Here is a 27,429-nt window from a genome sequence, read left to right on the forward strand (position 1 = left end):
AAAGGTTTCTAGCAGCAAGAACATGTAAACTTTCACCTCAATTCTTGTGAAATCGGCTCAATGTGAAAAGGTTCCTTCCTATTAAACACTGTCCAGTTTTTTTATGCAAAATTATTATTTTTTATGTAATTTTTCTGTGTTATGAATTTTCCCTAACGGAGTACTTTTTTTTATTTATTTTCAATTTCAACCGTGTCATTTTATATTTTTTCATGCTGCAGATTTTGAATTCAAAGTTGGACCAGGTATCGGAGATCTCAAATCAGACGCGGTTAATTATGAAGGACTAGCTTGGGATGGATTCACGTTCTTGTTACTTATCATTCAACGCAGGTTATTCAACAGTTATTATTTCTTCCATGTCATTGATGAGACCAAAGCAATGGCCATTTTGGCTTCAAGGTAATTGTTTATATTATTCTGTATGTTTCTCTGAATGTCAATTTTTTTTTCTGCAGTTGGTGTATTCACAATGAAATGTATTTCTTCAACCTAAGGTGGATTGAAGCAATACAGTCAAATGTGTTATTAAGACTTCACAGTATGCGACAGGAATATATATTTAAAATTGTGAAAACAAACTCAGTTTTAAAGAACAAAAAAAAGTAGTGCAAGCAGCTGGAGCTCTTTGCCACCATCAGGAAACAGTAATATTGATGGCTAAAGTGTGAAACGATGTATCTTCGTTTGTAATGTTGCAGACTTCCGGTCATACTTTATCTCCTCTTCGAAAAACTTATGAATGTAATTTCGTGGAAACCAGCTTGATTTTTTTTCTCCATTAGCAGAAATTATTCTATTTAAATTTCAAGCCAAGTTGACTTGTTTGTCTTCATTAAAATAAAATAGGAATGAAAATTTTGAAACATCACAATGGGGGTACATCGTTTTACACCTTGGCCATTGATATGCAAAATTGACGTCTTTTGAAATTGTTATTTGCTAAAGTATTCCAATCGAATTGCCAAACTTAAAATGTCATTCGCCAGGGAATAGAACAAAAAAAGTTTCAGGGATTTTTGGACCCCAAAATGCTTGCTTTCTTTATAATATAGTTACTGTAGTGATTAATCCTTTTTTAAAAAAATAACACCTAAATCTCAGAAGTGTTTCTCATTTGATTTATTTTTTGCATTTCTAGAAAAAATGATGTGTTTGAATGTCATACAAGTGGGTTCAGCTACTGTGCTTTCATCTTGAAATTTTTTCAATGTTTTCTTCAAGATAAAATCTTATCTTGTTCAGCCAGACCATCACCCATATCCATCAAAATATTTCTACTTCTACACTGTAAAAGTAACGCTGTATTTAATTACTTTCTTTTTCTCTTTTTAATCGACTCTCAGAGGGGCAGAGTTAATCGAAGAATTGAGTCAAAAACAAATTCAAGAACAACAAGAAACTGAGCGAAAAATCTTAGAGAAAATTAAGTATAAAATGGATCGCATCAAAGCATCACAGAAACGAATCCAAGGTCCTAATTACAAAGAACCTGCAACTCATTACCTGGGTATGTATCGTACACTAATATCTTGAAAAATAGTACAGTCAAATCTTAATACAGTGGACTCTCGATAATTCGAAATTGAGGGAATCGGTTTTTTCTTCGAATTAGCGAGGTTTCGAAATAAAGAGAGTTCGAATTAAAGAGATTCATGCGGAGGGATTTCGAATTAGAGAGGTTCGAATGTAGAGAGGCAAACGGACGGATTTTACGTCAAAAGTAACCAAATATATCAGTTTATTTCTTAACGAAGGTGAAAATTACACTAAGTTATTATTAAGTATTAATTATTTATATTTAATTTTAAAATTATTAATTACATGTTTACATTTTGACAATCCTATCAGCTCTTTCAGACACCCAGGTACATAAACAGTTGACTTCGAATTGTAGAGGGAATGTACCGCCTTATTTCGAATTATAGAGGGAGGACCATTTTTACTTCCCACACTTCGAATTACAGAGAGAATTTTCATCGCAATTTCGAATTATAGAGGGTCGAGCCAGCGTAAAAATTTGGAAATAACGAGGGGAGAAAAATACATTGATTTTCTTCGAATTATAGAGAGTTTCCTAGGGAAACGGACTTTTCTTCGAATTAACGAGGTTTTCGAATTATCGAGGTTCGAATTATCGAGAGTCTACTGTACAACAACCCTCAAAAGTATTTTTTTTTCTTTTTAGTTTTTTTTATAAACTTTTTTCGCCAGCTTCAACTAATAATAATTTGTTAAAGGAAAATGTCCAGAATTTGGAACAAATGCTGCACTAAATTGGTATCCAGATGGATGTTGTATTGAGTTTCTACTACAGTATGAATTTTTGTGTACCATTTGATTAAATATCCTATCGACTGCGAGTGAATTAATATTGACTGTGTGTGGCTAATTAAAACTATACATTTTTACCTACCTCTTGGTTCTGATCAGTCAATTCCTACCTCAATGGATTTTCTAAGTGGAAATAGTTGAAAGTGCATAGCACGATTATTTTGTCCATTTAGAAAGATTCATCAATTGCAATTTTATCATTGTGTCCAATCAAATATATCATGACTGGATATCAAGTATTCAGTATGCTTTCAGGTAAAGATTTTGCTTCTATAATTAAGGACGATTAGAATGTTCAATACTTGTTTGCCTATTATACCTACTAATTGTTTTATATTAATTAATCTGAACAATCAATCAGTATGTTTTCATGGTAACAGATGCTCAAGATCATTAGGGTTGCTGCAGTAAGTCCTTGTCAGTAAGCTATCGATCACGATTACAATTAAAATAATTAATCACGATTACGATGAGCGTTCAATTAATCGCACAGGTCTGGTCAATACAATGCCCCCCCCCCCCCATGCGTCGATTTACATGGCCTATAGACCTGATATACATGGCAACAGCTCACTTTTACTATCTCTGAAAACTGAAACATGCATATCAGTCAGGGTCTCCTTATCTTCAGTACTTCTCAATAAAGCCATTTCGATAGCTTACTAGGCACCACCGGACACCCCTAGGCAAGAATGGTTAAGAGTTCTGTTTTATGCCAACCACATAATAGGTAACCAGGGTGCTATTGAAGCTCAAGCTCCACTGGCGCATGACTCATCTCCTGAAATATCATCAGCTACCTCTCCTCAAGGTTTTTACACACCGGTTGAAGAAGGAACCCCTGCTGCAACGCGACCCAATTCGTATCTTCAGGCTCCCACTCCTACTTCCGCCATAATGACTGTTTCTCTTGATCATTATCTTGATCCTCAACGAATCTCCTTTGGCTCCCCGCCAAACTCAGAATTTCATCCGAGACGCACATCATTCGATGATTCCCTGTCTGTTTTTTCTCCACCGCCCTCTGGTGCGACCATATCCCATCATCGTAGGCAATCAAGTCTTGGAGTTGGACCTCCTTGGCTTCAAAATCATCTTGCAAGATCTCCCAGATGCTCTTTTTCAGTTTCCTCTCATCATACATGTACGACACCTTTCTCTATCATAGATGTCATGTTGCTTTGAGCTTCTCGATGTTTTCACAAGATCAAAATTTGTAAATATCACTTTTATTGTCTTTATTTATTCTTGTAAGTTTATGTTTTCCTTTCTCCTTTTCAAGTATAACTTCATCATCAAACAGTGGCAGTAGCTAAAAAATGACCTTGATTTGGTCTTTCCACTTTCTACCCTTGTTCTCATAATTTTCTTTTGTCATCCACTAGTGCCCTGTTATTCTATTCTCGCTCTTTTTGATTTTGGTTTTTGAAGATCAACGATACATTCTACTTCCAAATTTTTTAACATCATCAGTATTTGTTCTCTTACATGTCTATGTATTTCCCTTCCCTCCGGTTTTTCAGTTTACCTTATTTTATGGTTTTACATATTTGTTTATTTTCTTTTGTTAACTGGTTTTAACATGAAGATCATACAATGTGGGTTTCTTTAAATTATGATCGGCACTATATGGCACAGATGTATTCAACCCTGGAATAAACATCTTGTAGCTGTGCTTATCTATCATTTGTATTAATTTATTCTCTGAATAATCTAAGGAAGAGATTTTAAGGAACGTTGTTTGAACGTTCACTCAATTCAAATTATCAAAGAAAGCTCGGTTGACACTGACTAGATCAATTATCTCATCAGGGCTAGTCTCAATATTGGTAAAAGGAAGTGTATCTTATTTGTGTTAATAATTGATGTAATTCGTTTGAATGTATCTTAATTGCATTTTACATTATTATTTAGGACATTATTATCCATGGAGACCCATTCCTGGGCCAAAATTCCGTCGATTAAGTGCCACAACCAATCGAGCTGGTAAATTTTTCTCAAGCTTAAAAAAAATAACCCAACGCATCAACATGTTTCTGGTTGTGGCTCTTCAATCTGTAGTTTTCTCGGTTTTCCTTCGATGATTTCTCCCTTTTATACTTCCTTCTTTGCTTTTCTTTTTGTGTAAATAAGTATCTCATGATGTCAATTTTTATCTATACTAAAATGAATCGCACCGTCAGAATTAAGAGTTTTTGCACAATATTTCATGTTTTTTTTTTTTTTTTTTTTTTTTTTTTTTTTGCGGCACATAATACTCTGAATGAAAATATTTCAAACTCATGTTAATTAGTGTCTGTGACTGTGTCCTCCTGTGAAAGAGCAGACAAGTCATCACCGTATTCACCTTTATCAAAACTTTAGCAGAGCACAATTGATCAATTGCACTAGAACTAATTGCCCTTGTGGCTCACTCTTTCATTAATCGAGCTTTGTATCATATTCTTGTGCTTTCAAACTCTTTTAACATGAAAGTTTTCTCTATCATTTTAGCTTATCTCACATTAAATTTTTTTGAAGTGTTGCCCCTTGACAATATTTTTTGTCGTCTTGTTTGCTGTTGCATGAGAATTTTTGATCTGTAACATTTTCTTTCAGCCACCAGAAATGCTTAGCCTTTCCAATACCAAATTAAGATATTCCAAGGAAATTCTTTAAACCAGACAAGGAAAGAAAGTTGCATTGCAAGCACTTTGAATCTTCCTCTCTGATGCAGTGACATGTGAAAATGACTCCGTGTCGGAAATATGCCTGAGTTTTAGCTCTTGTAACAGCAATATAATGCTAGTTCATGCACTATATGTTGATAGTAAAATTACCATACCACTTATCTCATCAGCGGGGTTTAAATATCACTGCTTCCATTCTTTTTTTTTTGAAGGAGAACAAGTCAATATTATTCCTTTAAGTTTTCGCCGAGTTTTTCTCGCACAAAGAAAAATCATGAAAGTTTTCAAGCATTGACATTGAGTAGTTATTTATTTAAAAAATGAAGTATAACAGGAACTCTCTGACGTCACAAACTGAGGTACATGTTCTGGTAATTTCATGGTCGATATGTGTAATACCAATAGCGTATCTCAAATTCAGTGTATTCCATCATTCCTTAAGTGAATGTTAATTTGCAGGACAGGTTAACTTTTTTTGGTATCGGAAGGGTTAAGGAAAATTGTTCTTGTAAAATATACGTTTATAAATATTGATACAAGCTAATTTAAATTATTAACTCTAACCTTCACTCTCTAGTTGATTTTATACATTTCAAACTTATTTAATGTGTTCTGCATAAAATTTCTACGAGAAAACGTACTTTGGTACTTTAATTTTTATCCTGACTTGTGCTCAATCAAGTGCAAGTACCCTTAAGTATGAGTGAGTTAATGTTAGTCAGTCTCACTGTAATGGACCAAGACAAAGTGAAACTTTAAGCATTCTGATACATGTTATCTCATCAAAATTTGACGCAGACTACAATCCGCGCAACGAAAATCACTGAAATTTACTCGTAAGCAAGATATTTAACGCTTTCTGATGTGTTAATACAAACTTCCTGCGCATGAAGGACCAAAAGTCCATGCAAGTCAAATTGTGCACTAAGCGTTACTGTGACGGTCTCTGCGGTATGAATATAAGGCAACCTCTGTCCTGTTGTTTCGGCCATCTGTTGTATGTTGTTAAAACTTAAACAACTTGAGGCGGGGAAGATACATTGCTTGATTAAGAAGCCTGCCAAAACCCTTGTAGTGTATGATTTGATTCAAGCAAACTATTGTTTTTCTTGTGAGTGGAGATTTCAATATTTTTGTGACCAATATAAACTAAAAACACGAATATCTCCGTTCACAGAAAATTCCAGTGAATTCCATTGTGCGAATCGTGTTCTTTGTGAAATTTTGGTTGAACATGTATTAGATTGCTTGAATTCATACCTGACTAGTGGTCCTTTCTGAATGAAAGCTGTCGAAGCCAAACTGTAACATAACAATGGTAGAAATGAAGAGCGATGATCTTGCTGAATCGGGAAAAAGTAATTCAGTATCTTGGGGCCATTCCACTTTACTGTATATTACAATATCGGTATTTCATCGTACCATTCATCATTTACTTTGTGATTTAAATCTTTTAATCTTGCGTTTAATCAATTGTTCTTCAAGTTATAGGAATAAGCATAATTTGTTATCCTCTAAGTCGTGTTCTTATATGATGCCTCATATTTCCTACAGCTATTCGATCAGGCGATTATTACATGTTTGATGACGTTGATGAAGAGTTGGATTTAATATCAGAAGGAAAAAGTGAATCCAAGGAATCTTTTTATGGCGAAGGCAAACCAACAGAACCTACAGTTTCAGAGGTAACTTTTTTCCTTTTATTCAAGCAATTTCCCAATCACATTTGGTTTTTTCTGTTTTCTTGTCAATGTAAATAGAATCCCTTCTTGAGAGTAGTGGTAGCTCAATACTTTGGTTTTTGTGAGCACTACCTCTTTAATTAACTGCTAGTGGCGTGATATCCAAATGTAATGATACATGCCGGCACTTGGTCCATATTTCTTGCCACATAACCAGAGCTTGCAATCGCATGATCTTTTTATACCTTGTAACATTTGGTTGGTCCTTTACATTATCTGTATTTTCAATTCAGCGATTTTTAATACTCAAGGACATATGGTGAACATTTAATTTGAAGAAAAAATCTAGGACTTTAAAGAAGCACCAGTTTTTGCACTGAACATGTTGAAAAGGAAGTACAATGAAACTTCGATTTCACGGATTTCTGGGGATTGGCCATAAAATTTGTTTTTTTGAAACCCGAGAAAAATCCGATTTTAGGGCACAATTGTTTTGGAAAATATTCGATCTCTCCAGTTTCCTAATAACTACGTAGGTACGAGAAATTGGCGGGAAGAAAAATATGAAACAAGATAAGGTATTACAAACAAAACAAATTCCCCATATTACTTTTCATGTAGTACAAGATCAAAGATAATTCACTAAGTCGTATTTTTGTTCAGTATTTTATCTCACCTTCATAATGTTTTTGTTTTTTCAAATCTGGCGAAAATGTTATCTACAAATTACTTTTGTATTATAAGAATTGATACAAACGATTATATTATGCTGAAGAAATATTCTGAGAGTGTATTAATTAGTATTCTTTGAAAGTCTGTGGACGAAAAATTACTTATAAAATTGCAAAGAAGGAATAAAGTCCACCAAATAAAATATTTACATTTTTTTTTTTTTTTTTTTTTTTTTTTTTTGAAAGCTTAAATGAAGATTCAAAACTTTTACCTCCTCGAATTCAACTTTTGTTTCCTCAGCTGGAGTCTCCACATCCTTTAAATTACAAAAAAAAAATGTATTAATCCAAAGGGCTTACATGCTTCATACCAGCTTTTCTGCATTTTTCCTTTTTTTCTCTACAAAACCAGGCCAGAATATCCCGATTAAAATTGTTTAACTTCCTGCGTTTTATTCAGCTAGATCATAGTTTGAAATAATTTCCTTGATTTTTCTTTTATATGCTGTATCATAATGATGAAAAAATAACAATGATTTCTTTGAATCAACAACTGTTTTATCTGCTTGCTTGCATGGTGTTATGTGCGTTAATTGTAATTACAGCTACTAACTGCTGTCATGAAGACGGATATTCAAAAAACTGTGGCTGAGCAAGAAAAAATTCGTAAAAAAACCATTTCTGACACCACAAAAGAGAGGAAGATGTGGCTTCAGCGCTCTTCGTCTGATAAGGCCTCCTTACCTTCCAGAAGACATTCTGTTCCTCTCATGTCCACTGCATCTCCATCTGACTCCGATGAAAAAGTTGCATGGAGAAGTTTAACCTCTTTAGCCAAATGCGTGAGTTCTTCAGTCTGAATACATTTATTGACCATCCTTAATATCTAGCACTTCTTAGTAATTGTCTTTAGTTGTTCAATTCGTAGGTATTCCATCATCTAAACTGTGATGCACGAGTTCTTTGAGTGGAGCAATGAATGGCATTGACTTTCAATGTGATTTTGACAAGAATCGATTTAAAATTTTAATTGTTATATCTGTGTCGGGAAGCAAGATTTTTCTTTTTTTTTTGTACTTGAAGTACCAGACTGGTTTTCATTGCTTTGTTATTTTTGTAGGAATCCGCCATTATCCCCTGTTATTTGTGTAATGACTTTCATTAAGTGACAAGGTGGAGAAATAGTGCTGGGTCCACACCATTTTGCGGGGAAAACAAAGCCAAGAAGTTCCAAAAATTAAAATTAGAGTCAAAATTATATTTTTCGGGTTTTCCTTGTTTTGTTATGAGAGTTGTTCAGCAGCGACGGTAGATGGCGCGAGGATCACACTTTTGTGTCATGCCCCGCGTCATATCCATGCCGGCATTTTAATGCCGTCTTGGATTTTGCGGCATGTTAAGTTGGTTTCACTGCCGAGTGTGATCTACTGATGAGGTCTGAAAAGGCCCAAACCGGTATGGATCTCTCGACGTGACTCCAATTTAATATTCCGATGCAAACTGCCTGAGCTGGACACTCTCCCCCCTCAGTTTCGTACTGGTGTGCATTAGAGTTCAAAAAATTAATTTTGACTCTAATTTTAATTTTTGGAACTTCTTGGCTTTGTTTTCCCCGCGAAATGGTGTGGACCCAGCACTATTTCTCCACCTTGTTACATTCAGTTCGGGCCACTTCTTAGTGTTTTTTTTTCCTTAACTTTCATTAAGTGTGTGGATGCTTCCTGTGCTATACTTAATGTGAAGCTTTTCAAGGGTTTAATAAGATTAAATTATTAGTTTTTCAAAATCGGTTTTAAGTCAATTAAGCAAATTGCAGATGGATTGAAAAAGGTTATACTATGATTTGCAAGTTATAATGAGGTGAAGTTATGTTGATCCTTCTAAAAATTATTTACTCATTATTTCTTTGAAGGACAAGTAGACAATGAAGAAATGACAGGCAATCAAGATTAACAGGGGTTTACAACCTTTTCAGAAATTTGAAATTATATGAAGAGAGAAAGTCTATTTGTTTTGCCAAATCAAGCTCCATTCATTCTTCCTGTTTCCCACGTAATAATTGCATGTGTGCAATTTTGCATGCCTTTACGTTATTTTGCAAATTCTTTTAATTTGTCTCTTTTTCATCGCCTGGAGTAAAAAAAAGCCCCACAATATTAAAACAGGGTTCCCAGCAGCCTGGAAAACCCAGAACTGTCATGGAGAAATAAACAGCTTGAGAACCTGGGAAAGTCAGAGAAGTCAGAAAAAAGTCAGGAAAAAGTCTGAAGAAAATTTCAATTTGGCTTGAAAAAATCGAAAAAATCAGGATAATATTCGTCCAAAATTTGTTGAGAACCTTGTGAAAACGTACAAATTTAAACAAGGATACTTTCCCAAAAATTCCAGTTCATTCATCCAAATATTCAATTCAGAGCTATTACCAAACTACATATTAGTTATGGTGACGCTAAACAGGAAATAATCACTCTTAAATTTGTGAATTATTTTTGTTTAATTAAATTTACTCTATTCTCGAAAATGATTTCAGCCTCTATGAAATACACACTTTATCTAAATTTAGTACAGGTCAAGTCGATCATTAAATTTTTTTTATTATTATTACAAGGGTCGTCCAGAAAGTAAGTTTACCTGTTCAATATCTCCTAAACTAAGGTAGTTAAAGAAAATCTGTAAAAAGCATTGAAAAGCCACTACTCTCAGCTATCTAACGCCTTATAGATTTTTAAATTTGGTTTGATGAAACTCTAGGAAAAAAGGTTTCTCTGAACCCACCTCCTTTCCGCACGGGTCCAAAATTTCACTGAGCTCCATTCGCAAGTGAGCCGCTGTGTCTGTCGCTTGTGGCAAAAAAGTGGCTTAGTGGTGGTTGAAATACTTGTAAAACATGAGTAAAGACTTTTCTCAAGTAAAAAATAGCAGGATTGACGGTGTTTACTTTCATAAGTGGTGGCTTTGGACTGCAGTACATGGAAATGTTAAGCTACATTTGGTCAGCTCAAGGAGTTGTAACCCTGAATTTGGTTTCGGTGTCTGAATTGAGTTCCATTATTCATTCTCCTGCCAAGAAAAGTGACCGTAACTGCACAAATTCAGGATCATTTATGATAAGAAAGTTGTGAAAGCTCCATATTTTTCCAAATCATGCATCTTCAATCATCATTTCTTCGAGAACGAGCAGGATAATTTGAATGCTTATGCAATTAGCTAGTGAGAATTAACACTGACAATTCTGCAAACTTTTGCTTGGATGCAGCTGATTTTGAAGTGAACACGGCTAATACTGCTATTTCCCACTCAAGTAAAGTCTTTACTTATGTTTTACATGTATTTCAACCACCTGTAAGCCACTTTTTTGCCGTAAGCAATAGGCACAGCGGCTCACTTGCGAATGAAGCTCAGTGAAATTTTGGACCCGTGAGGAAAGGAGGTGGGTTCAGAAAAACCTGCTTTTCCATAGTTACATCAAACCAAATTTAAAAATCTATAGGGCGTTAGAGAGCTGAGAGTAGTGGCTTTTCAATGCTTTTTACAGATTTTCTTTACCTACCTTAATTTAGGAGATATTTAGGAGGTAAACTTATTTTCTGGACGACCCTCGTATATTTTACTCCAGAGAACATGGAGCCAGATTCAAGTTGGCTTATTCTAACCTACCCTAAGCATCTTATTTCTTATTTTGTTGCTTACACTAGTCTGAAATTTAAATGGAGCTGTTCTGTCGTGCTAAGAAAAAACTCTGTATGAACATTCAAGAGTTGCCAAATTTCTCCAGATAAAACATGTACATTTGAGGAAAGTTATGCTTATTTTTCCTTGAAATTTTCAGATATGTAACATTAAATTGCAGACAAAATTGTTTGAAAATTGTGAAGAAATGTTATTAATTTCCCCAGTAAATTCGGTTTTTATTGAAGGAAATGTGGCTACGTCTGAAGGCGCATGCAGGCATTTTTTCTTAGCATGACTGTGCTTTGAATGAAGTATCACCATGTTGATTTTTCTTTTTTATTGCATGTCTTTTTCAGTTTGTTTCTATCTTTTTTGGTTAATTGCTGCGTTGATGTTCTCATTTTATTATTATTTTTTTGTTTTTGCTTTTATGCTACTTTGATTCTAATCAGAGTAAATCTGCATCCCATGATTCTAAACCGCCCTCCGGTTCATACAATACCTCCCCAAGCTCAGAAGAGGTCTTCAGTTGCTCACCATGTGATTCAGAAATGATAAAGTCTACAGAGCCCGAGTGTAAAATTGGTGGTATTGAATGTTTAGCTGAGAAGAAAAAGAAATCCACAGTTGATAAACCAGATTCAAGAAGTAAAAAACCAACTACTTTCACTGTCACAGCAGATATTGAAAGACATCCACAGTTTGTAAGTTATTTTTTGTTTTGTTACCTTGAATCTTTGCTCATTGATTTTCATTTTCGCCTCACACCGTTATTCCTGAACAAAAAAGAAAAAACACATCATTCTATCGGCAAGTAGACTCAGGAGACTTTCTTCCTTCGTTTTTTTTTTGAGCAAAAAGAATACAGTGGCGGTGCAGCGCAAGAAATTGGGAACCATGCTATATCCTTGCGCTGTTTATTTTGCATTAATTTTATTCATTTGCACTGAACTGCCCACTTGTTCAGTGAACAAGTTACTCATGTTATAGACAGAAGATCAAGAGATTGATCCTTGCAACAGGTTTAATTTTTTTTTTTTTTTTTTTTTTTTTTTTTTTTTGGGCTGGTCAATGGTTCATTCCATGCTTACAGGATAAATAAATTGGTGGATGTTAAAACGAAACATGTCCAATATCTGTTGAGTCCTAGAATGCAGGCATTTATATGGAACTCAAGGCTTATCTGAAAATGAACTTGCTAGGTTTTGACATTAACCAATAAATATTATAATAATAATAATAATAAATCTGCAGGGAGGACTGCCTATGGTCTGGGGTATTGACGCACCTCCTTTCCCGAGTTACTCTGGACGCACACTCTATGTGCCAAGGAGTACTTAATGAAAAGCCCAACCCGGGGTGTTATGCGAACCGTGCCCATCGGGTCCCTTGGCACCAGGGCGCTTATGTTGGTGTCGACCTACGGAGCCCTGGGATACCAGGCGCCCTCCCAGAGTTAATATAGCCTTACCCGGAAAGAGGTTACGGGTGGACCCTCTTAAATCCTCATCTTACTCGTGGGAACAAATATGGAAACGCGCAACTCTAAAGCAAGAAAAACCCAAAACTACAAAGGAAAAACCGACCGAACCGATGATAATGCAGAAGAATTGACTCAGGTCTCTGGGACAACACGGAAAAGAACGCAGAAACAGCAGAATCAGCTGAATCAAACACCACAGGCCCAAAGCCCACCACCAACTAGCCCGGCCGGTAAGAACACAAACGCACAGCGTAGACAAGCAACAGAGCGAGTGAAGTGGACCACAGAAGAGTATAAAGAAATAATATGGTGCTACTGGTACATCAAAGAGAGCACTCAAAGCTGCAATATAAACGCCAACTATGACCTCTGGAGAAAAAGGAATCCGAACACCCGCCCGCATATCGATGCAAACAAGCTCGCCACACAAAGACGATTCATTGCGAAAAACCAAAAACTAAGTGAGGCACAAATTGAAGAAATCAAAGCTGATGCAGCCGCAAACCTAGCAACACAATGTGAACTGGGTGTCACCAGAAAAACCCAAAATACCAATAACAACCAAAACTCCCCTACCAGAATGAATAATGCAGCCAACCACATCCAGAGAGTACAATGGACCGAAGAGGAATACAAAGAAGTCATATGGTGCCATTGGTTTGTTAAGGAAAACACGGGCATCCACAACATAAAGGCTACCTATGAGCTATGGAGGCAACGAAACCCTAATGCCCGCCTGCATCTCAACGCTAATAAGCTAGCCACGCAACGAAGATACATCGAGAACAAGAAAAAACTAACCGAACAACAGCTTCAAGAAATTAAAGACGATGTTCACTCCACCATAGAAGCATCCACTGACCAACACACAACTGAAAGCTCACCAGGTGATGCCACAAACGACGAGAACCGCCCGTCGAGACGGAATGATCCAACTGACACCAGGGAATCAGAGTCAACGCCAAACACACCTCAAACCAACGAAACTCCCAGAAGAAGTAAGCAGCTAAGAATACCATCTCCAGAACCAGAACACGAAACAACTCCCCAAGAGCAGAACACGGCGAGCACACTAGAAACAACGACCTCTACATCAAAGCTAAGAAGCGTGTATCAAGAAGTTCTCGAGATGAATCTGGAAGAAAGAGAGCCGATTAGGAAAATAAAGGGGGCGAAAAAAGACCAAGAAATCATCATGCGAACTAACAATGAAGTACAAAATATGCTTGAGAGCGAAGAAAATCTCGACCTGTGGAAAATCAACTGCTTGCTCTACGCTGCAGCCCTCACAATCAGTGACGAGTCGAACGGCCCAAAAGGAACTAAAATGAACAAGAAAGAAAGTAAGCCCCTATGGCAAAAAAGAATTGAGTTCAGAATCCAAGATCTGAGGAGGAACCTTTCAGTACTAGCTAACTTCAAAATAACGAGCAAGGAAAAAGGACAACAGACAACCCACAAAGTCCAGTCAATCCTGGATAAATACACCGCGGAAGGAGAAGAAAGCAGTATAGACAATGTAATGGAGCAACTGAGGCAACGTATTGCTGTCTTTAGCCAAAGAATAAGAAGATACCAGAAAAGATCAAATCAATTCTCTCACAACAGAAGCTTCGAAACCAACTGCAAAAGCTTCTACAGGAACATCAAAGGTGACTCCTCCGACATCGGTGAAACCCCAGAGAAAGAAAAGGTAGAAGAGTTCTGGAAAGGAATCTACGAAGTCCCTACTCAGCACAACTCGGAGGCTGGGTGGATCAAAGACTCAGAGGTCACGAACAACAAAATGGAATGGACAGATCTCGGTGATGATGAACTGATAACTACCATAAAAAACCTTGCAAACTGGAAAGCACCCGGCCCAGATAAGATACAAAGCTTCTGGTTCAAAAAAATCCCTAGCATCCATAAGTACCTAACAACCGAGTACAATAAATTACTGAACGGGAAAGAATTCCCACCATGGCTGGCCAAAGGGACTACATATCTGATAGCAAAGAATAGAGAAACGGCAAATCCCAAAAACTATAGGCCCATAACCTGCCTCAACATAGCGTATAAGATCTTCACGGCACTCTTGGCCGAAAAACGTACAAATACCTAGAAAGTGCCAAACTACTCCCTATAGAGCAGAAAGGGTGCCGCAAAGGAGCTAAAGGGTGCCTTGACCAACTCTTAATATCCAAAACCATCATTGAGGACTGCAGGAAGAACAAGAAGAACCTATCGATCGCATGGCTGGACTACCAAAAAGCCTTCGACAGCATGCCTCACAGCTGGATCATCCGTGCACTGGAACTCATGGGAGTGCACCCGAATATAGTAAACGCCTGTAAGAACATGATGGAGCACTGGTCAACATGCATCCAACTAAGAGGAAAAACAGATACAATTATCACCTCTGAAATTAAAATAAGACGAGGAATCTACCAAGGGGACGCGTTCTCCCCCTTCTGTTCTGCGTTGGATTAATACCCCTCTCTACACGACTAAACAACATGAACAATGGATATAACATCAAGGCAGGCCATAAACAACTGACGCACCTCCTGTATATGGATGATCTGAAACTGTTCAGCAGCAGCGACGAGAAACTGCAAAATCAACTCGAGACGGTGAAAGAATTCAGTGACGATATAGGTATGAAATTTGGCCTAGATAAGTGTGCCAAGGTAACCTTCAAGAAAGGTAAATACATCCACGGAGAAAACATGGATATAGACGTCGACACCAGCATCCGACAGTTAGACCCAGGTGAAACATACAAATACCTCGGAATGGAAGAAAGTATAGGTATCCAACATAAGACAATAAAAGAAAAGGTAAAGAGAGAATACATACGTCGAGTAAGAGCAGTACTAAAGACAGAGCTAACGGCAAAAAACAAGATAACTGCAATCGGAGCACTAGCCGTACCCGTTCTACAGTACGGATTTGCAATTCTGAATTGGAAAATAAAAGAAATAAAAGCGCTAGACATAAAAACAAGAAAATGTCTGACAATGCATAAAATGCACCACCCATCCGCAGACGTTGACAGGCTATACGTGAGCAGAAAACTAGGAGGACGAGGACTTAGGCAAATAGAATCAACATACAAATCTTCCATCATCAATGCGAAGTACTACCTCCAGGAAAAAAAAAACGAAGACCCTTTTCTCAAAGCCGTATATGCCGTCAACCTTGCTCTAGACAAAGACCACATTGCGAAAGAAGCAAACAAGTTTGAAGCCGAGCTCGGAGAAAACTTTGAAGTGGCCCCCATAAACAGCAGGAAGCAAAAAATCAAAAAGAAAATCTCAGAAAGCATCAGAACCAAATGGAAAGGAAAGATCATGCACGGGCAGTATCCACTGATGCTAGAAAATGACTCTATCGAGAGTAATCTCTCTACCATCTGGCTCAGTAAAGGTGTACTAAAAGCAGAAACAGAGAGCCTAATTGTAGCGGCACAGGATCAAGCCTTAAACACAAGGTACCGAGAGAGGAAAATCCACAAGAAACATGTGAATAGCAAATGCAGAATCTGTCACCAGTTCGAAGAAACCATTGAGCACATAACATCAGGTTGCCCAATTCTAGCCCAAAAGGACTATATCGAGAGACACGACAGAGTATGCACCCAACTTCACTACAGCCTCTGCAAAGAATATGGAATCGAAGTCGACGCAGATAAATGGTATGAACACAAACCGAAAAACACTGCAACAACCAGAGATGGAGAGACAACGATCCTGTGGAACTTCCCTATCAGAACCGATAGAACTGTTGAGGCAAACAGACCGGACATCATCCTACGTAGGAAAGGCCAAACGTGTCTGCTGATTGACGTCTCTATCCCAGCAGACAGGAACATCACAAAAAAGGAAGCTGAGAAGAAACTAAAGTATAAAGACCTAGAGATCGAAATCAGCAGGATGTGGAAGACCAAAACCCGAGTCATACCCTTTGTGATAGGAGCTACCGGAGCAGTCTCTAAAGACTGGACTAAACTGAAGAACGAAATCCCTGGGAAACATTCGCTAGTATTGGCCCAGAAGTCTGCTGTGTTAGGCACTGCCAGAATCCTCCGGAAGGTCTTAAGCTAGGTGGAGCAGCGCGAATACACCTAGAACGTTCCCACACACCAAAAACACCCCTACCGCCTACCACCTCAGGAAAGAAACCTTTAGGCAGGCGTCCTCCAGACACCTACCCTGCCTCGGTTCCTAAAACAGGTATCCTAGTCCGTGACGAGCCACCCCCCAAGGGGGAGTGAAAAAACCACCACCCGGCCACCCAAACCACAAACAGCCCTCATACCTAGGAGCATTGTTTGCCCCTGTGTGAGGGCTTAAAGCAACCCAGCAAAGCTGGTGACAGCAGTGAATATGAAAAATAATAATAATAATAATAATATATTTATTAATGCAATAGCCTCATGAAATTCATACAAATTTATGAGCTTAACACTCGTCAAATAATATAATGGAACAAAATTTAACATCAAATAAATGTAACAAAAATTTTAACAAACAAATAAAAAACAGTAAATGAAGAACTAAGACTTAAGACTTAGGGGACTACATTCAGGCAATTTAGGGATTGGGGAGATTTGCGTCGAGATATTCTTTTAACTCGTAAAAAGGGTTTTCTATGAAGTAATTTTTTATGTTATTTAGGAATATTAGGTCTAATTATTGATGAATTAGTGGCTTATAAGCTTATATTAGCAACTTTTGGTCTTACATAAGCTGTTTCAAATTATATCCTTTCAGTAAGACTAATTACTCTTATTTCCTTGTATGTCGTGTCCTCTTTGATAAGAGACTTCAGTAATATTCCTTAGAAAGCAACTAAGAGACTACTATGTTGTAGCATACTGCACAATTTTTAGAGACTACTCCTATCTAGCCTAAATTGTCTGTGCAGCCACTTGAGTGCAGACCTACCGAATATCTCATGCTCAAACACAGAAGGCCTGCGCCTCTTGTGTTTGCAATTGCCATATTTTAACTATCTCCCATGAAAGCGAGTCATTTTATACAATAATTTATCCCTAAAAGCTCAAAATCTTTGACTTATTGAATACTCAAAATTCTCGTATTTATGTATTAAAATTTAGTACAGTTGGAGATGCTGTTTTCCTTTGATCTTATAATCCAGAAATATTTTTGGCACAGTACAGAATTATGGGCTGTTAGCATTTAGCCGATGCTCGAACAAACGTGTAACCTCTGTTAGTTTCTTTGAATGACTAAAAGAGGTCTATTACTACTATCCAGGGACAAATCAACTCTTAAGGTCTAGATACACGATCAAAGTCTGAACAAATTCTGATCAAAGTAGACCAGTTGATAACTGATGTTGACCATGCAACAGTCCTCTTTGATCAAAATTGGACGGGCCGACGGGCCGTCAAATTTTGATCACAATGGAGTGCCACCATTCATCATTTCCTACCAGACGAAACGTTTCTGCCAAGTTTTCATTTTAAAATCAAGCAAAGCAATAATTTTAGGACTGATGACTCCCGACACTTTGATGGTAATTGATTCCGGAATTTGATCGTGTAACGAGACCTTTGAATGCTAAATCATCACAAAACTTTTCGCTCTGACAGAACGCAATTGGTGTCTCAGCTCCACAACATCCTTCTTTATGCTGCAAAGCAGTTTCCACTGCTAGTCAAAACTGAGTCCAAATTTTTTGTTTCGAGCCGTATCCAATTCCCACTGTAGAGTGGGAGGAGTCTACTTTTATTTTTCTTCCTCCTTTTATTTTTCTTTCTCTCTATTTTCAGGATGAAGAACCACAACCTAGCACTTCAAAAGGTACAACTAGTCATCACAGAAGAGGACCAAAAATCTTTTTACGAAAGTGAGTGTACACACAGTGTAAAAATTCATACTTAATCTGAAGAAGTTCTAATAGAACTTTTCCATATAAACGTATTATATCTAGACAAATCATGAATTTCAATTGCTGATCTTATAGCGCTGACTTTGAGCTCTCTTGCAGTCATTTTTACTCATTTTCTGTTTAGCTTGCACTTTGTAAGGTTGGATTGATTTAAATATCTTGTCAAATTTTTTTAAATGAAATTGTTCTTCAATTTATGAAGTATCAAATTCATTAGAGAATATCAACGGTGAAATGACCAGACCACATATTTCACTTGCGGTGTTCAAAAATCTCTGCTCCTATTTTATTTTTTTTCTAGGGGGAACAAATTAGTATCATTCCTTGAAGTTTTCACAGTTTTCTTTCCTTAGAGAAGAAAAATCAAGGAATTTTTCAAGATTTGACGTTGAGTAGTTTTCCATCTAAAAAATGAAGTACGACAGGAAGTCTACAATTTCACAAACCGAGATACATAGTCCGGTAGTTTCACCATTGATTTGCAATTTATGAATCTTTTTGATGATATGCAATAAAAGATTTTGCTTGAAGGCGTGCAGTGTCTCAATTTAATATGTTCCATCTTGGTGTAAAAATTTTTAGAGCTGTTTCATGGGCAGTGGCAAAGAATTTTCAATACTTGTGTACAGTTCTGTGAAGAAACGAAGAAGTTCATCAAGTAGCTCCAAAAATCATTTCTAAGGGGAGGAAAAGCTAATCAAAATCCAACTTATCAAAAACTGAAAGTCAAGTTAACAAAGCAAGGCGATCCCTGATGCTAAGCACAGTTAATCAGCAAACGCCGGTTCCCTTGCCTGGATACGTCATCAGAGCAGGCTAACAACATCGCTTGGAAGGGTCGCATTTTTGGCAGTTTCAAAATTGGTTTTATTTGCCTTCTAGGGTTAAGAAAAATCTGAAAAAATTTCCAGAAGCTAAGTTCACTCTGTTCCTTCAGGAAATGAATTTTAAAAAATGGGTGCCCCTGACCCATCAACTTCATCCTTTACTCTTTTAAATGTGTTTTATTATTTTATAGGAAACAAAAAAGCAGTCCCCCTGAGCCGTCTAAAGATCCTCCGGATGAAGATGAAACCAGTAAAAGTTTATCCTCCGGTAATTGATCAGCACTCTCTTATTTTTGTAGTTTTTGTTCTGGAAATATGTATGTCTTTGTTTGAAAATCATAGAATTGAAGATCCCTTTTCTTAATGTGATGTATTTCTGAAATAACTTTGTTTCAATTGATTTTAAGGACCTCCGAATGGTTAGTAAAATATTTATTATCACCCACTTATAAATGAGGAGTGAATACACATACAATTTGACTCTCAAAGCAATATACTTAAGCACCTGTCCTATATTTCTTATTTTTATTTATATTGCATTCCTCCAGTATAAAATATCTTCATTTATTGGATTGTTTGCGTAATGCCATTTAGCTTATTCTACAGACTGTCTCTCATCGCTAAATAGTCCGCGTGTACTTATTAGTCAGAATCATGCTAATCTTATTTTAAACAACAATGATCATCAGTAAGATGCAGCAAGATGTTAGTATCTCAACATCTGATTTATTTTATTCACTTTTGTTTCCAGATGGGGACAAGCAAACTTGCGGGCAAAAATTAATCTTGTATCTGAAATTCGTGTGGCACTTCATCAACAGTGTTATGGTTTCCTTAACTAAATGGTTGAATAAATTCTCCCGAGATTATCGATACGTCATTCGAACTTTGTCTGTCGAGAAAAAATTATTGAAGGTAAATTTAATTCTCTTTTTTTTTAGGCTTTTTCTTTGCAATTACTTTAGATTTTATTCTTCAAAATGTTAACAATCAAGGCTCATCATTTCATAAAAATCTGATATCAAAGCTCTACTGTGATATTGTATTATTTCCTGAGCCTAAATTCACTCTGAAAACGTCCATGACATTGCTGTTATTTTTCTGTTGCTCAGCTAATCAATGCTCAAGTAAAGATATATTTAATTTAATTTTTTGTGATGTATGAGGTGACGTGTATCAATGCCAAAGTGAATCATTCCACGCCAAATCATCCAGGGACTGTTGCTCTACCAACCCTGATTTTTTTATACTTTGGTCTTTGCTTATTTACCTAATAGAAGCACAAAAACCATTTTTCCAAATTTTTTTGAGCACCCTTGTATCTATGGCGGCCTTTTTTATCATCTGTCGACAGCTTGCTTTACAAGTTCCTTCGCTATTACAAGTAATCTTGCAGATTGTAAATTCAAATCTATTTTAATTTTCTCCAAATCTTTACTTCTCTTTATGTATCGCTCCTCCTGCCAATCTCTGATGACTATCCCTGAACTACTATCCCAATACTGCACTGAATTTTTTTTTTTTGTCAGGAAAAGAAAAATTTTGGCATTGGTGTCAGAACTGGCAAGTACACAATGTGGCAACCTCTGGCAATTGATGTAGTTCCAAAATCATCTTATTCGTAAGTGTTTCCATTATTTTTTTTTCTGAATCCATTCATGTATCCGTTTAAGAATTACTTGTGTCATTCAATATTGTATAATGCAGGTAGCGGTTCTTGTAACTTTTTTTCCTTCCTAAACAGATCAACCACTCAGCTGTAAGACAAGTAATCTTTTCTTGTGGAAAATCGACAAAAACTCTCGATAAATCCATGACCAAAGTCTTAAATTCTTAACTTTACACTCTACATAATTTATATACTTTTAAGCTCTCTGCATCAAGGGGTATATAGCAATTGTGTGATTTGAGATAAGTACGTTAGTCACTTTAAATTGGAAATCTTGAACAGAACTCAAAATAATCACCATCATGTGGCACAAGTTTCCTAAATGAAAACAATCAACAAAGGAAACTCCTCTCGTCCCCAGCGTGAACAGTGGAAAAGTAAGGACGTTAAATGAGAGAAGTATTTTTGTCCTTTGTTTTATTTGAGGAGCCACATTACTTAAAGGTTGCAAAACCTCGCATTAGGAAATGCCAGGATAAGTTGGAAAATGGGGAAAGCCATTGAATGGAATACTTAGAATGTTGTTAATGCAGCGTACTTTAGCATCCAGTTGAGGATACTCCCGAATTTCAAATAGGAGGAACGTAACAATCTGTGGTAGACCAAATTTTAAACCTAACCATAAGCACTGAGAAAACAAATCTCTCTTACCAATTCTGCACTGAATGTAATGCACTGTATTTTGTAGTCAAGTCAGTTTTAACCTTTTCCTCTTCACAGTTTTGGGAATTACTAATTTTGGGATGTTTTAATTCTTATTAGCAGCAATATTTTACTTTTTATGAACCCTAATTTTTTTTCTCTCTTCAGTTTATCTTTTTTCCGACTGTTTTTCTAGCTCTGATATTAATTATTTTCAGAGGCTATAATTCCATAGAAGGTACTGAGACTTTAGAAATGAATGCATTTGTTGACTCAGGAGAAAGGTACATACAACACAATGTTTTTGACGGCATTTGCTACCTGGATTTCTGTTTGCCATTTAACGAGAATATTATTGCTATAAATTTTGTGTGTGCTGCTGTTGGAATATTTTGCTATAGTTGCGAGGAAAATGGCATCCCTGCTGGTGTGTAAAATAAAATAAAAGGAAAAAATGAAAAGAAATTTGATTTTAACCCATTTGCATACATAGATAAGTGAACCCGCATAGTGCTAAGTGATCATCCGTATACATCATATGTACCTGCCATCGCTAACCCAGGACAACTGTGCACATGTGAATTAACTTGCACGATCGCTAAGAAATTGTTTTGGTCTAGTTTATTCGATTGCAGATAGACAGCATATTGTTCTAAAGATTATTAAAGAGTATTCTATTGCCCTCCTGGTTGCTTGTACTGCCAGGGAAAAAAAAGTTATGTACTACGCAAATACGCTAAAAGCTGATTAATATGGCATTCATTGATCATCAGTGTTGGCGCTTGTTAGCAAAAAGAAACAAGAAACCGTTTGTCATAAAAATTCAATGTAGATCAAAGTCAATTTCAGTTTTTGCAAATTTTAATATGAGCGCTATGAAGACGAAAAGCCCATGAGAACTTGGCACTGCATGGGCATTTACAGAACAAAAGAGGTCCTCCTGCATAAATAAAAAGAATATCTTTCATGATTATTACTTATTTGTCTCCAGATGGTTTGACGTAGCTGGCTCTGCCTTTCCAGAATGACTTTAATATTCTTATCATTTATGAATGTTGGGAGTAGTGAGTTTGAGTCTGTCATGGGTTTCGTTCATTTACACCCAAGTTAAAGTTGCACTCTTTTAAGAGCTTAGTTTAATATTATTGTCCACCTCAAAGGAACCAGTCAACGTCTTACGTTTTTTTCTACATATCCTCCTGGTCTTTATGGCCGCTTTTTTAATATATCTCTTTTTTGCTCAAGGTGGATAAAGAATGGTGGTCACATTTCGTACCCTCTTGACGTCACACGGCATCGGGTACGTTTCGGGTACACGCTGATAGCATGGCAAAGCATGTACCCTCTTCGCGTCACAGCCTTTAAAATGGCGGCTGAATTCGAAATGCAACCACCTTTCTTTATCCGCTATGTATCTTGCTGTTAAAAAATTGGTGGAATAACGTTTTTGAACCAACATTATTCCTTTTTTTTCTTTCTTTCTTTTCTTGTCCTCTCCATGAAAAACATCATTTCATTCTCTTAACAATCGCTGCTCTTAATATTTAAGAAAAAATATAAATAAATATAGAAAAGTTTGAATCCTCTTAATAACATCTTGATTTCAATTTTATCTTTTTTTATTAATTTTTAACGCCACTAACATGCATGGAACTGTTTTAATTTAAAAGTGGGCCCTCTAAAATCTTGGTAGTAAGGCTCTGATAAGAGAGTCTACCACATAGGCAGAAGATCATCCTTATATTGAGGCAAATTTTGATTCTATCAGGCAGGAGCATGTATCGGTCAGTTTATGGTTTTTTGCTTGGAATATTAGCTTCTAGTCGGTAAGATTTTTTTTTTTTTAAGGTCGTTTATTAAATTTTGGTAGGAAAGACATATCCTTAAGAATATCAATGGCTGAAGTTCAAAACCACACATCTCAAAGGAAATTCGATTTCTCGTCGAAAATTACCTGCCCACATTACAATTGCCCATGACAACAAAATTTTTCTTTACACAAAATTGTGTTAAAAATGGGCTGAAACACTAAACACAAGCAGGAGAAAAAACATAGTGTAGTCTTAGAGGCTCCAAAGAAGCTATTTAGAATCCCTCTCAATTTGTTTCTTGTCGGAAGATTACATAGGGATTGAAAAGTATGCATACCTATTTTTTCCGTCGGATTGAAAATGTCAAAAAGTTGATGAGACCATGTAAGTTTTGGAGCCATAAAAATTAATTTTACTTCAGAAAAACTTGACAGAATATTTTCATTTAAGCTCATATGACAGTGCTCACATCCCACTTAAAGGTACAGAAAAAATCTTGCATGGGCGAAGCTTTTTCATCAATCCTCACTCAAGTGAACCGCGCTTAAGTTAATTTAAAGGCAAGTAGAACGTGGAGGAAATCTCTCCCTCTCTTCATCAGGTTAAACAATGGGCCTTTCCTGGGCAAAGAACATGGGTACTTTAATTTATTCCTGGACATGAAGTTCAGGTCTAATTCCTTTAATCCTGATAGTTTCCATAGAGTCCTGACAGAGTGTTCAGGCGATCATTCTTCGCGCTGAGAAAAAAGCCCGGAACAAAATTTTAGACTTTCATTTTTCTGATGAATTGAAATCATGGTCCATCTAAGTATAGTTCTGTACTTACCATGAAAGTTGACAAATGACAGTCTAAGACATTTGTTATTGTCATGATCCTGAAAGCCTTTTCTGAGTAACTGTAATTTACCCTCCTTATTCCGCTCCTACTTTTTCACTGTTTCAGTTTTCTAGACCCAAGTTCCTCTCTTTCCATCTCCTCAACTGCCACCTCAAATTCAAATCCTAATTATGAAAAATTTAAAATTTTAGAAACAGTTATTGTCTTCAGGTAATATTTCCCCTTGGAATCCTATGCCTAATATTTTGAGAAGTCATTCTGATTTTCTGGTTTTTTTTTATCATCTTTAGAACTATTCCTTTAAAACTAACTTCCCTGCGTCGTTAAATAAAGCCACTGTACTTTCAAATTTAACCATGAAATTGAATATAGACCTCATTTACATTGCTCTTGACTGCAAAGTGAAACTTAGGCATCATTTTACACTGCCAATTTCATTTCTCTTGATTTATTTCTATGTATTTTCTATTCATTTTTTTTATTGGGTTTTAATTATCAAAGTTACCCTTATCAACAAGTTGCATTCACTCAAGAATGCCAGTAAAATGTGGGTCTAATATCAACTTAAGATTGACCTTGTTTTGGCTTAAATCTTTTTCTTTACGCTTTTTTCATAAATTGAAACAACTCTGTCCGTTACTCTCTGATCCTGAATTTTTATTTATTTGCAGGCCAGCGCAGGTTGAAGAACTTGAGAACAAACGAGAAATGAGTGCAGCTGATCAACCTCCTATTGTACGATTAATTTTGGCACTTTGGTTTGCTGGAATCTCTCACTCAGAATTAGTGTGTTATTTCATGATTTTCATACACCACATTGAATCAGCAACAATTCTGTCTCTTCCTCTACCGCTTATGGTTTTTCTATGGGGCACCCTAACTGTACCAAGACCCACCAAAACATTTTGGGTCACAATCATCGCTTACACAGAGGTAAGTGGTTTTTTTGCTAAAACCCTCCATTCTATGGTGTAAAATGACTAGTTTTCTAGTCAATCTCCTATTTATTTTCCTGCGCACAAAGTACCAGAACATCAGGTAATGTTGTTTGTGTTCTTTGAATACTTTTTCTCAATACTACCTGGATTTTATTTTATCTTTCATGATGGCAAACGGGATGTTTACAACCGTCTCTTTACTAGGTATTCATTTATTCTTATTGTTCCTTTGCACATTGAGTCTCAAAAGGAAGTAGAAACTTTGGTCAAAGCAAAGGAAATCATCAAATAATCATAGATTTTCAAATCAGTCCGATAAAAAAAGTAACCATCGGTCCTTTGCTGTAAGTGAATATTATAGCTGGAGCTCTTGCAGACACAGGCAGTCTGTTTTTAGGCTCATTTTTCTTTATCGTCAAGGCAAGACTACCTATTACCAAATTTCACCCATCTTTTTATTTACATTGAAAATTTGCCAATCCAAGAAGTTGTCCACGAAGTATAATCGTAAATCACCTCTGGAGATGACCCTCGTTTTTGTTTTTCTCTTTTCACTGTCTTATTTTCCTCTCTTTGTATTCTCTTTTTGTACCCTTCCTCTTCTCACTAGTTTGCTGCTCTTGGTAGCTATCATAAACATCTAAAGTTTGCAAATGCCTGTGGTCTTAACCAATTGTTTTTCTTTCCGTTTCAATTTATGTGTCTCTATTTTCCAGGTGATGATAGTGATCAAAAGTGTTTTTCAGTTGGAATTAATTCCTTGGAACCAAGGTGTAGTACCAGAAAATCTTCCTTTTTATGCGCCAAGAATTATCGGCATTGAGCGCCAAATCAACTTCGCCACTTATGATCTGTTTCTCTTACTAGTTGTCTTCTTTCATAGGTAACTATTGTCAATGTTTTCATCCTCTTTAAAGCTCTTAAAAGGTTCAGCTCCAGCTTCTTATAGTATTGTCAATGCTTAATTAATAACTTTATTTCTTTGGTCTTTTGACTTTCCACCTTGATAGTGGATGTTGATACCAAAATATAACAATATTGATTGATATTGAATGTTCTTATTACGCTGGAAGATGCAGAATTTAGAAAGACACATTATTGCCCTGTGAATCCCATCCTAATCACATACCCTGTTTTTTTTTTTTTTTTTTTTTTTTTTTTTTCTTGTGATTATGGATAAAGTGCTATTGCAAACAACAGAGGTATTCAATCTACTGAAATTAATTTTTTATTTAAATTAACTGTAGGCTTATTATTTATTTTTCTCCTTGCTCATGTTAGAACATTTTTATCAGTTAATTATTTTCGAGATTGTATCATGTGTTTCAGGTGGATGTTAAAATCATTGGGCTTGTGGACAAGTACAATGGACATCAAGAAAGTATACGATGAAATCGACAAAAATGATAATAAACCTGTTAATTTAGAGGAATCCAAACAAAAGTCTCAACAAACGCCAGCCTTACTAGATGTCCCATGTAACACTCAAACTTTTGAGGTGGCAACTATTGACACTGATGGAAAAAATTACGCTCTCCTGGAAGCGGAGGACAAACTGGCCAAAGCTAGAATCATAATTCTGAAGCATACTTTTGCTGATCCATGCATGTTGTACCCAAAGATTATTTACTTATCGTAAGTATCATCAAAGTGCGATAAATGTAATGAGATTTACTTTTTTAACTTAAACGGACACCTCCTAAATTAGTGGCAGGAATGTAAGAGACCGCTCCAAAACAAAATCAACCCTTGATTGGTCACAAATCCTGTCAGATATATTGTTCATTTATAGCGGTCAGAAAGGACCCTCAAAAGGATATCCTTTCACTTGTGGCTCCAGTATTGTTTCAAAGCATAAGTTTCAAATTTTCGATTTCCAAAAATACAACTGATCTCTGTATTATAACTTATTTCGTAGATTATTTCTTCCAACTGATAATGTAAAAACTTGTACTCCCGTACATGTGTTACTTTCATTTGAACTCTGTATAAATCTTACCTGTGGAACCATTCTGAATTTTCTTTTTAGTATGAAGTGTAAGTCAACAGTATAGTGTTTAATCCGGCTTTTAACGATTCGTCGACTAATTTTCTGATTATTTTTTTTCTATTCCACAGTCTAAAAAAGCACCTAAGTCCTATGAAAATATTCTTCCAACAACTTCTCACTTCAAGTTTGCGAGTCACTGCCGATGTTTACACCCTCATGTTCTTCTGTGATTTCTTTAATCTTTTAGTAGTCATTTTTGGGGTTGCCTCTTTTGGGGTAAGTCTTAGTTTTCGCTTTATT

The 27,429-nt window shown here is 36.3% G+C and overlaps 1 protein-coding gene across 11 annotated transcripts in view; it reads left to right on the forward strand.

Annotated features, from left to right (window-relative positions):
• Positions 1-27,429, forward strand: part of Piezo (piezo type mechanosensitive ion channel component) — a 144,126-nt gene that overhangs the window by 102,407 nt on the left and 14,290 nt on the right. For 5 of the 11 annotated variants that reach the window (XR_011900476.1, XM_072303891.1, XM_072304045.1 and 2 more), the window contains 15 exons: positions 222-402; positions 1,347-1,510; positions 4,249-4,320; positions 6,558-6,688; positions 7,962-8,198; positions 11,481-11,732; positions 18,294-18,370; positions 19,431-19,507; positions 19,991-20,154; positions 20,769-20,860; positions 21,769-21,834; positions 24,873-25,134; positions 25,856-26,022; positions 26,469-26,774; positions 27,258-27,405. Coding sequence is in view for 10 of the 11 variants with exons in the window: in XM_072303891.1 (XP_072159992.1) it covers positions 222-402; positions 1,347-1,510; positions 4,249-4,320; positions 6,558-6,688; positions 7,962-8,198; positions 11,481-11,732; positions 18,294-18,370; positions 19,431-19,507; positions 19,991-20,154; positions 20,769-20,860; positions 21,769-21,834; positions 24,873-25,134; positions 25,856-26,022; positions 26,469-26,774; positions 27,258-27,405 (2,396 nt within the window). In the remaining variant the exon portion in view is untranslated. The remainder of the gene's footprint in view (positions 1-221; positions 403-1,346; positions 1,511-4,248; positions 4,321-6,557; positions 6,689-7,961; positions 8,199-11,480; positions 11,733-18,293; positions 18,371-19,430; positions 19,508-19,990; positions 20,155-20,768; positions 20,861-21,768; positions 21,835-24,872; positions 25,135-25,855; positions 26,023-26,468; positions 26,775-27,257; positions 27,406-27,429) is intronic. The other 6 variants (XM_072304185.1, XM_072304119.1, XM_072303956.1 and 3 more) reach the window with 6 other exon arrangements.

The sequence above is a fragment of the Bemisia tabaci genome, chromosome 1 (genome assembly GCF_918797505.1).
Source record: "Bemisia tabaci chromosome 1, PGI_BMITA_v3".
Taxonomy (NCBI): domain Eukaryota; kingdom Metazoa; phylum Arthropoda; class Insecta; order Hemiptera; family Aleyrodidae; genus Bemisia; species Bemisia tabaci.